Consider the following 11,095-nt stretch of genomic DNA (forward strand, 5'->3'; position numbering starts at 1 on the left):
TCACCTAAAAAGGGTAATATAATAAAGTAAAGTATCATTTTGATTCATTAATTTTGAAAGGATGTTACTGAGTAAATATGAATAAGTAAAAATACAGGAAAGGAGTAAATATGAATTAGTAAAAATAAAGGAAAGGAGTAAATATTCAAATATTGTCCTAAGTGGTCAAGATTATCTACATAATAGTATAACATAACCATTTTTGCTGAGAGTTACAAAAAGCCCACCTATATAAAGAAGACCGCACCCTATTTTTCCCCCAAAAAACCTAAGAAGAACCTAACATAAGCCACTGAAGAGCCAAAACCAAAAAAAAAAAAGAAAAAAAGAAAAAAAGAAAAACCTCAAAACCCCCGTATAATCCCAAAATCCTTGTTGTTGTTGGATTAAGAATTCTGCATTTATTGGGATTTGTTCAATGCTTAAATGCGCCTTTTCTCCCTCTTTACTATTATTTCTTCATATTTCATGTCTTTTCTTGATGCACCAACATAAAGGGTTTCAAAGCAATCATTGAAGTTGACAACTTTCAGTTCTGGTACTACTATTTTCTGAACAACATGAGTGATTCTAAGGTGGGTTTTACTCATTCTTGATTTTTTTCTTTTGCTTTTTCATGTTTTTGAATGTTTATTTAGAAGTTTTTTTGTATTTATGTAATAGAATTGGTTGTTGAGTTGTGGTTGTGTTATTGAGATTATGGTGTTTGGTTGTTTATGGAAAACAATTGAATCTTTAAATGTTTGGAATGGTGATTGATTGAGACTATGGTGTTTGTTTCTTTTGAGTTATGTTTAAACAAATGTTTTTTTTGATGTTCGGAGTGGTGATTGGTTGAGATTATCGTGTTTGGTTGTTTGAAGTTGTAGAAAGAAAATTGAATCATTAGATGTTGGGAATGGTGATTGGTTTAGATTATGATGTTTGGTTGTTTTGAGTTTTGGTAAAAAAATTAAATCTTTAGTTGTTCGGAGTGGTGATTGGTTGAGACTACGGTGTTTGGTTGTTTGAAGTTATGGAAAGAAAAATCTAATCTTTAGATGTTTGGAATACTTTAAAAGTTTTGTGTTATGGTAAAAAAAATTGAATCTTTTGATGTTCGGAGTGGTGATTGGTTGAGATTATCATGTTTGGTTGTTCGAAGTTATAGAAAGAAAAACTGAATCATTAGATGTTTGGTTGGTTTAGATTATGGTGTTTGGTTGTTTTGAGTTTTGGTAGAAAAATTGAATCTTTAGTTGTTCGGAGTGGTGATTGGTTGAGATTATGGTGTTTGGTTGTTTGAAGTTAGGGAAAGAAAAATCTAATCTATAGGAATTCTGATTGGTTTAGATTATGGTTTTGGTTATGGTAAAAAAATTGAATCTGTAGGTATTCGAAGTGGTGAATGGTTGAGATTATGGTGTTTGGTTGTTTGAAGTTATGGAAAGAAAAATCTAATCTTTAGATGTTTGGAATACTTTTAAAGTTTTATAGTAAAACAAATTGAATCTTTAGATGTTTGGGATGATGATTGGTTTTAGATTATGGTGTTTGGTTGTTTTGATTTTTGGAAAAAAATTGAATCTTTAGTTGTTCGGAGTGGTGATTGGTTGAGATTAAGGTGTTTGGTTGTTTGAAGCTAGGGAAAGAAAGATCTAATCTATAGGAATTCTGATTGGTTTAGATTATGGTTTTGGTTATGGTGAAAAAATTGAATCTTTAGGTATTCGGTGTGGTGAATGGTTGAGATTATGGTGTTTGGTTGTTTGAAGTTATGGAAAGAAAAATCTAATATTTAGATGTTTGGAATACTTTAAAAGTTTTATAGTAAAACAAATTGAATCTTTAGATGTTTGGGATGATGATTGGTTTAGATTATGGTGTTTGGTTGTTTTGAGTTTTGGAAAAAAATTGAATCTTTAGTTGTTCGGAGTGGTAATTGGTTGAGATTATGGTGTTTGGTTTTTTGAAGTTATGGAAAGAAAAATCTAATCTTTAGATGTTTGGAATGGTGATTGGTTTAGATTATGGTGTTTGGTTGTTTTGAGTTATGGTTAAAAAGTTGAATTTTTAGTTGTTCGGAGTGATGATTGGTTGAGAGATTATGGTGTTTGTTGTTTGAAGTTATGGAAAGAAAAATCTAATCTTTAGATGTTTGGAATACTGTAAATGTTTTGAGTTACAGTAAAAAAAAAAAATTGAATCTTTAGATGTTTGGAATGGTGATTGGTTTAGATTATGGTGTTTGGTTGTTTGAGGTTATGGAAAGAAAAATCTAATCTTTAGATGTTTGGAATACTTTAAATGTTTTGAGTTATAAAAAAGTATGTTGGTGAAGTGGAAAGTTTTAATTGCTGACCAATAGTTTCTCTTTTATGGAGTGTGTTATTTTTGTATTAACCAATTTATTGGAATTTCATTGAGAAAGTTTCCTTAACTATGATCCACATGTTGGATAGCTATAGATAGCTAGGTCGTACAAGAAGTGTAAAGTGTTAGAACTAATTATACAATAAGTTAGAAGCCCCAAAAAAAACCGTAAAACATCATGCACGAGAGGGTAAAAGAGCATAACTCTCAAAAATTACTCAATAACGCAATAATATAACTTAAATATATCCTCAAAAACATTTCAGAAGAGATGAAAACACACAACCAATATCAGTTTTTTCTACTTACATGTATGTTATTGATGTTGTGAAGCAAGTACACCATTTTTTTTAAAAAGAAGATCTTTAATGAGAAAGGGAAAATTTTCAAATTGATAATGTTTTGACCTCAAAAAATAGGAAAGTAGGAAGTGATAAATAGGTAGGTGTCAACACAAGTGACACGAAGAATATCAAAATACTATATATGAATTGTAAAGAATGTGAAAACAGAATACTTTTATTATATTAATGGCTGATAGCTAAAAAGATGTTTAAGTGTGAAAAAGCTTATCATGTAAGTATAAATTTATCTTTCCAAAGGTATATCCTTCTGTATCTTAATATATCGATAATTTCTTATGTGAGAGGATGGATATGGATGGTTTCAGGATAGGTAGAGGAGGTAAATTGAAAGTATTGAGTAGAAGTAATTAGACAAGACATGACACAATTTCATCTTACCGAGGACATACGATCTTAGATAGGAGGGTGTGGAGGACACAAATTAGGATAGTAGGTTAGTAGTTAGCAATAGACTGTCTTGCCGTCTCTTGTCCTTAGATTTCTATTACTATTTGTCAATTCCTTATACCTTGATTATTGTATTGTTTGTTTTAGTTTTTGTTATTTTACTATCTGTTGTTTTGTTATTATCGGTTGTTTCTTGTACTTCTGGTAGTCCTCTGGGGTCTGCTTTGGATCGTTTTTTCTTGAGTCAAGAGTCTATTGGAATTTGGAAGTAACTTCTTTACCTCTGAGGTAGGGTTAAGGTCTGGATATACTCTACGGGTAAGATCTGCGTACACTCTACCCTCCTAGACCCCACTTTGTAGTCTACACTGGGTACGTTGTTGTTGTTCTTGTACTAGCTTTTGTATGTAGCTTCTTTCTTTTTTCGTGACTCTTATTTTAAGAAATTAAATAAATGAATATAAAAGATAATATTGCAATAAATGTAACTCCCGTCTTAGCCGACTCTATACATAGGACAACAATGTAAATGAATTATTATTTTCAAATTAAGTTTTGGTAGAATTTGTATATGGATCTTTCCTTCCTTTATTTTTCTTGTAATTTTCTTATCTTTTACCTTTTTGAGTTGGTTTGTTTTCATTTTTTTTTTCCTCTGATACTCTTTAGTTAATCTCTCCATTATGCCTATACTCTGCATTTAGTCTCCTAATTTCATGCAAAGCCCTTAAAATCAGGTTTTCCCCCCCCCCCCCTAAAGTACTTAGTCATTTCTCCCATAAATATAAAGTACTTCAATGGAAAAAGGAGAAAGGAGAAAAAGACAAAAGAACTACACAACCTTCAAATTTATTTATCACAAATAAGATTCACACATATATGGAATCCTTCATTTCCTTTTCTTCCCTTTTCTTCTATTTTTTTTGTTCTTTTTCCCTTTTCCACTTTGTTTGTTTTCATTTTTTTTTTCATTTTCCTCCACGTATGAGTTACTCCCCATTTCATGCTTTTTTTTAAAGGAAAAAACTTATCTCCTCACAATTTTATGCATTGGTTCTTAAATCAGTTTTTTTTTTCTAGAGCTCTCTCATTATTTCCTCCTATAAATTGAAAGTGCTTCAATTGATAAAGTGAGAGGAAAACTAAAGCTCAAGATTTCATGTCGTAAAAGTATCCAAATTAGCTGTAGCTTCAGGCCAAAACTTTAACGAAACTTCAGACTACTGATAAAAATTTTAAACCCCTCAGCGAAGCTTGCTGGCTCCTTTTGTTATGCCATGTGACTGGTCTGTAGTAACTTGAAGAATCGATATAACATGGCGTGATGCTAAATAAATATTCTACAAGATAGTAATAGAACTGATGATGTCTGAAATTACAAAATACCGTTGGGTTGTTTATGCTTGGATCTGCCTTCGCAAGTCTCGCTGCATTTTGGGAGCAGAGCATGAAACAAACTTGATCAGTGGATTGTAGAAGAATTTCACTTTTGGTTCTTTGACCTTGTTCATCTATCCATCTAACTGTTTATGTTTATAGTCTACATTGTTTGATATGATTACAATGTAAAGCGAGATTGGGAATGCATGTAGTGTATCTGTTTATATAGTGGTGTTCATTTTTCAAATTTAAAGGTGAAGAATCCTTTCAAATTTTGTTACGAAGTGATTAATGGACGAACTTGTATGAATTTACTCATGCCTCTGCCCTTTTCTCAGTAATGTGCTTTCATTCAGTTAAAGTTTGGGCCTAAATGTCATCCCGTCAGAGAATTGACCCACTAGAGGTGAAATAGCCTTTAAAAAATAAATATTTGAGATTTCTTGATCCTAGGCTTATAGAAGTGAGCTGCATTTAGCTTGGTGTATGAATTCCATACATTTGTGGTTACACACGTCTTGTGAAGGCTAATTTGGATTTGAACTTGTGGGGGTGGCAGTTAAGACTCAAAGGAGCTGGTACGACTGCAGGCAGAAAATGAACTTGGTACATGGATTTGACATTAGCAGTGTCAGGCCGATGGTATCAAGTGTGGTTTGGACTTGTCAACTCTATATGAATAATTTATGGGCTTTGTGTGAAAAGTATTGGTGGATATTTGATAAAGTAATTGATATGGTATGATGGGGATGGAAAACGACTGAATTGCAGTCAGCAGAGACAAAAAAAGCACTAGGTGATTCTTCCTATCTGTCCTAGCCTTGGTGGACAGAGTTCCACCAAAGTTACCTGATATCTGCTGCTGGTAGGAGGTGGCAGGTATCCCGTGGATTTAGTCGAGGTGCTTGAAAGCAAGCTGGCCCGGACACCACGGTTTTAAAAAAAAAAAAAGAGACTGAATTGCAGTCTGTTCTTTTTGCAGCTTCTGTAGATTTGCTCGACAGTTGTGATACTTTAGTTATTTGACGTAATTACTGACTACCTATGATTCTGCCTTTGAACCCCCCTCTCATTTTGGTTGGTGATGATAGAGCTAACATTGCTGCTTTTTTCTTGATATTTTGCAGGTATTTTTATTCGGTTCATTTACTGAAGATGAAACAAAGTCATTGCTGAACCAGCCATCTAATTGTGATGGGAATAAACGCATAGAAGAGAAGGTGCTAGTTAATTCCTCAAAATTGGTGCCTGATTTATCTTTTGGAAGTTTCAGTGCTGTATTAGATTCCCAATCAGCTTCTTCAAAAGAGAGAGTAGGCTCAGATTCCTCTACTACTCTCAAGGGGCAGAAAGCTGGGCATGAGAAACCAGATGCAGATAACTTACAAAGAGAAATCAAGCAGAATGGAGATTGCTACATCAATGGACATGAAGAATCTGCAGTGGTACACAATATAGACTTAAGCAATTTATATGTGTCGGAATATGAGGGTAAAGCTATTAAGAAGTTGTCTGGTACTGCTGGACGAGATGATGATGCACTAATTAATAAAGGAAATTTGAATGGGACCACTAGCAATTCAGCAAAAAGTGCACATTCAGCACAGGCCCCTCCAGAGGTATCTGGTGGGCCTCTTGAGGTTGCGGGCTTGATACCTCGTGGTTTAATCAACTCAGGGAACTTATGCTTCCTTAATGCTACATTACAAGCTCTTTTGTCCTGTTCTCCTTTCGTTGAGCTTTTGCTAAAGCTAAGGATACAGAGTATTTCGAAGGCGGAGTATCCAATATTAGCTGCATTTGTGGGGTTTCTTTCTCAGTTTGTCGTACCTAGTTCTACAAGTTCAATGAAGAAAGATGCAACCAGTATTGAAGTCGGTACGCCCTTCAGCCCGGCAATGTTTGACATAGTTCTGAGGAGATTTACTCCTGATGTGCATAAATCCATTTCTGGCAGGCCAAGGTCTGTACTTATTTACACCACTTAGTGGTGATAATTGCCTTCTTTCTGTATGTTCTTCCGTGTTCTTGTTATGATAGACCTTGAGATCACCATTTTGATATGCACTTGCATAGCCTATTGATATCCATTGTCTGTTGAGAAGAGAAAGGCAAGGAATTTGCTACCAAATTGTATGAATTACACATTTGCCTGACTGGTCTGATTCTCCTCTTTCTTCAAGCTCCTATAATTGCAAAAAGGAAAAAAAAATAAAGAAGAAGAAGAAGAAAACACTGTGCATGTACCACAGTTTCTTTCTCTTCTTTTTACTACTATTTCTTTTCTTGCTCCTTCTGTGATTATTTTCTACGGATCTGACTCACTGGCATTACTGAATAATGTATTTGTTTTTTTTCCTGATTAACGTAAATTGGACAAATCTGTCATATCTTTTGTAAAGTACCTCAAATAATCCCTTTATTGACATTTTCCCAGACAAGAAGATGCACAGGAGTTCCTTAATTTCGTAATGGATCAGATGCATGGTGAATTACTGAAGCTTGAAGGGCAATCAGGTTCAAGTGGGAAAAATTCATCTCTTGTTTCATCAGAAGAAGATGATGAATGGGAAACTGTTGGCCCAAAGAACAAATCTGCTGTCACAAGAACTCAGGACTTTGTTCCGTCAAACTTGAGTGCCATTTTTGGAGGACAGTTGAAGAGCCTTGTAAAAGCTAGAGGTAGTGTTCCTTTTACCTTTGTGCTATTTTGCATTTACTTGATGCCGATTAATGATCTCTTAATTCATCAAAGAAAGAAAGATTTGCTCGTTATCTAAAGACTGTATGCTGCTTATGAAGAACATAAGATCACTAGATTCGTCAATCTTGGGGATTGGTAATTTGCCTGGTGAATTTTCTATGCTATTTTCATAAGCTTTCTCGTCCTAGATTGCCCATGTGAATCCTGATTCTAATCCTGTTTCAGCTTTGATAACCGTTTAAGGGGATGTGGATCACCGTTATGCTCATGCATAATGTCTTTTATCTATCTTTTTTGGTAGGAAAGACAAATTTGTCAGACCTATGAAGTCCATTCAACTTTATTTGAACTTGGTTGAGTTTTTCATTTTGATCTACTTTGTTGTAGGGAACAAAGCCTCTGCCACTGTTCAACCATTTTTGGTGCTCCATCTTGATATTTCCCATGAAGCTGTTCATAACCTTCAAGATGCTCTCCGCCTATTTTCTGCCCCTGAGACACTCGAGGGATATAGAACAACGGTGGGAAAGGTAAATTATTCTTCTACCTTTTGGACATTAGGTTTAATAGTTAATACTTGTCTGCCTTTGGGGAATGTTCCAGTACTTAATGTCAAGTATTGAATTTTTCAATCTACTGGCATAAAACTGTATTTAAACGTAGATGAATGACTATTCAGAGGCCTCTAGCGTACAAGTTCCCTTAGAACCTTCTGTTGTTGTTAAGGACATTGTTCGCGCCCACTCACCATTGTTTTTGTTTTTACTTTTGATAGTGGTATTATTCACAAATTTAGAAACAAGGAAATGCTATGAGTTACAGTAAGGAGTCAAGCTGTCCCTACTACCTATGACAACTGTTAGGAGAGCCTAAGAAATTCCATGTATTATACAGTTGTTTTGACTTTTTCCATGCCAGCTCCAAAAGCTCCTCCTAAAGTTCTCTGCATTGCTAATTGAAACTCAAAAATGTTTGAGAAACTTCCACTTACTAAGTCATCAAGGAAATGGAGATAACAACCCATGCTTTTCTGCCAATGTGGGGCACTTAAAACTTCTCCCGCATGTCCAAGGGGATATCTGAAGCACGGATAAAATAACCATAACATGGGGATCCAAAATTGGGTAACCTAGAATTGGAGTAAGTCAAGTCTGATATCATGTTAATTAAATGAACCTTTTCCCCAAAGCGACCCCTAAAGCTGGCTCATAAGGTGAGAATTGGCCAAAATAATCCGTATCAGGAGACAAGTCGGTAGCCCATTCCATCAATAAATGTAGGACACTTAACCAATTTTTATCTTGTTAGGATGCACGGGCATATCACAATTTAAGTGCTGTAAAATGATTCACTTGATTATATTTCCTGTCAACAGGATTTGTTTTGTTTTCCTCTGGATGATTGACAAGTTATTACTGGTTTAGTGTTCTCACTGATCAAGGCAGGAACTACCTGTTGGTGATCTGTAACATTCTTTATTTCCTCACAGGTTGGTGTGGATACTGCCAGAAAATCTATCAGCATACAGACACTTCCTAAGATGATGATTTTGCATCTGAAGCGGTTTGGTTATGGAAGCTATGGAAGTACCAAATTGCATAAACCGGTGCGATTCCCTCTTGAACTGGTGATAAGCCGCGATTTGCTTGCTTCTTCGACTACCGAGGTAGTATTTGAATTTAGTGTTCTTTGTCAACCCTCTATGCCAAATCATGGGAACTAACTTTTGATTTTTTGAAGTCAAACTTCACAATTTTATAGTGTTATAAGAAGTATTTTGAAGGTCATTTTGTAATCTTTTCATCCGTCATTTACTCTTAAGTGGGGAATGCATTACAAGTCAAAAGAAATTTTTTCTTCAAAAACCCTGTCAACTGTGCATATCGACTTTCCATTTGGGCCCAAAAATGAAAAATCATTTTTTTCATACATTATCAATGAAGCAGCACATTCTTCTACTATGGTATGATATATGAGATAAACTTAGGCAAAACTTTTATCTTTGTTCTTGTCGTTTAACATACAGGGTCGACGATATCAACTTGTTTCAACTATCACCCACCATGGGAGGGAAGCTTCTAAGGGGCACTACACTGCCGATTGTCGTCACCAGAGTGGGAAGTGGTTGCGGTTTGATGATGCCTCTGTTACTGCTGTTACCACCAACAAAGTGTTGCATGATCAAGCTTACGTTCTATTCTATAGACAAGTATAGGCAACCTGCTGTTTTAATCTAATTAGGTGAAGGAGCTGCGATAGAAGAAGACATTCTAAACCCATTGGACATTGCTATACTCCGGTTTCTGCAGTGCTGTGCTCTCCAGTGTCGACTCAGATAACGACTAGTGTTTCTATTACAAGGTCATCAGGGAAATGGAGCATCCATTGTCATCCATGGAATGTGGTAAATGTATGGAATCTTGTTTACCGGTTTCACTTTTCCCCCCTCATTGTACTAGGAAAATTTGAATATTCTGAAATGGAATCGAGGTCTAGATGTTTCTTGATATTCGATAAAGGATATATGGATTTGTCTCCATCAGTTATATTATATAGAGGCATTGCTTATTTTGATAGTATCTTGTCCTTGAAGTAGTTTATTTGGCTTTTCTTTGTCGTGGCTCTTTGATTAATTGTGAAATGAAATAGCTTAGCAAGCAGCAGAAAGTATGCATCATTCAAACTTTACTCTAGAATCACAGCTTCCACTTTCTGCTGGAAGTAAATTTACCATGTTTCTTTAGTTCAATGTTGGTAAAGAAGAATTGCATATGCCATCCAGTGTTTTGTGTATCATTGCGCAGTGGTTGGCTCTATAAATTTGCAGTAATATATTCTTTCATGGAGCTAAGGTTCAAAATATAGAAGAAACAAGCGTTTTCGATACTATTACTTGGTCAATTTGCTTCACTTAGTCCCTTTTTCATCGCCACATAACTTTCCGGTCGAGGAATGAGAGATCATTTAGTAATATATTCATTCATGGAGTGAAGGTCCAAAACACAAAAGAAACAAGTATTGAAGAAACAAGCATTTTCAATACTGTTACTTGGTCAATTTGCTTCACTTAATCCCTTTTTCATCGCCACTTAAATTTCTCGTAGAGGAATGAGAGATCCTTTAGTAATGTATCCATTCATGGAGCTAAGGTCCAAAATATTGAAAAAACAAGTGTTTTCAATACTGTCACTTGGTCAATTTGCTTCACTTAATCCTTTTTTCATCGCCACTTAACTTTCCGGCTGAGGAATGAGAGATCCTTTTCCTATTACATGAATTTAATTTTCATTTTATCCGGAAAAGTCATCTTTTACTCAATGAACTTTACCACTTGATCCAATTGTGTTCAAGTTTAGGAGCTAATTTGACATACATGAAGACAGTCAAGAGCAGTTATATTCACATAGTGTGATATTACCATGGCTAGTAGACCTTAAAATAATCGAGGTACGCAGAATCTAGTACGAAGAATATCATCATAACTCTTTTGAAAATCACAACTCTTTTAAAATACATACATGGTCAAAGTGTTAAGAAGCTCGGGGGTTTGGGCCACAGGTGACAAAAAAGTTTTAAAATGAAGTGCAAGTGACACAAGTCTTAATTATTAGTTGGGGGTGACAATTACTTTATTATGGGTTAAGAAAGTTGAGGAAGTTTGAAAATAATCCACAAGTTTTTAAATTTACACTCTGATCCCAATGTTTACCTAAAATAACGAGAAACGGAGGGGAAAAAAGGCGTCTTTCTCTCTTTTCTCATCCATTATTGTTTTCTCTCTCTTAGCGATTTTTGTTGTTCATTGTTTCTGCTGCTTTATTCATCATCTTCTGCTTTATTATCATCTTCATCTTCTTCTTGTCGATCATTTATTGTTGTTGTTGTTGTTGGTACAACGCTACTGCTG

The 11,095-nt window shown here is 35.0% G+C and overlaps 1 protein-coding gene across 1 annotated transcript; it reads left to right on the forward strand.

Moving 5' to 3' along the window:
- Nucleotides 1-246: 246 nt before the first annotated feature.
- On the forward strand, nucleotides 247-9,767 carry LOC107839848 (ubiquitin carboxyl-terminal hydrolase 24). Its single transcript, XM_016683491.2, has 6 exons — nucleotides 247-575; nucleotides 5,612-6,447; nucleotides 6,922-7,166; nucleotides 7,576-7,718; nucleotides 8,678-8,854; nucleotides 9,215-9,767. Exons 1-6 carry the CDS (start codon nucleotides 561-563, stop codon nucleotides 9,401-9,403), a joined length of 1,605 nt encoding a protein of 534 aa, XP_016538977.1. The 5' UTR covers nucleotides 247-560; the 3' UTR covers nucleotides 9,404-9,767.
- The last annotated feature ends 1,328 nt before the right edge of the window (nucleotides 9,768-11,095 follow it).

This window comes from Capsicum annuum, chromosome 1 (genome assembly GCF_002878395.1).
Source record: "Capsicum annuum cultivar UCD-10X-F1 chromosome 1, UCD10Xv1.1, whole genome shotgun sequence".
Lineage (NCBI taxonomy): Eukaryota > Viridiplantae > Streptophyta > Magnoliopsida > Solanales > Solanaceae > Capsicum > Capsicum annuum.

Bases quoted from the DNA above. Each gene is read 5' to 3' on its own strand.
- LOC107839848 (XM_016683491.2), top strand. The intron at 7,167-7,575 runs GTAGTGTTCCTT...ACTTTGTTGTAG, and splicing joins GAGCCTTGTAAAAGCTAGAG to GGAACAAAGCCTCTGCCACT. The intron at 7,719-8,677 runs GTAAATTATTCT...ATTTCCTCACAG, and splicing joins ATAGAACAACGGTGGGAAAG to GTTGGTGTGGATACTGCCAG.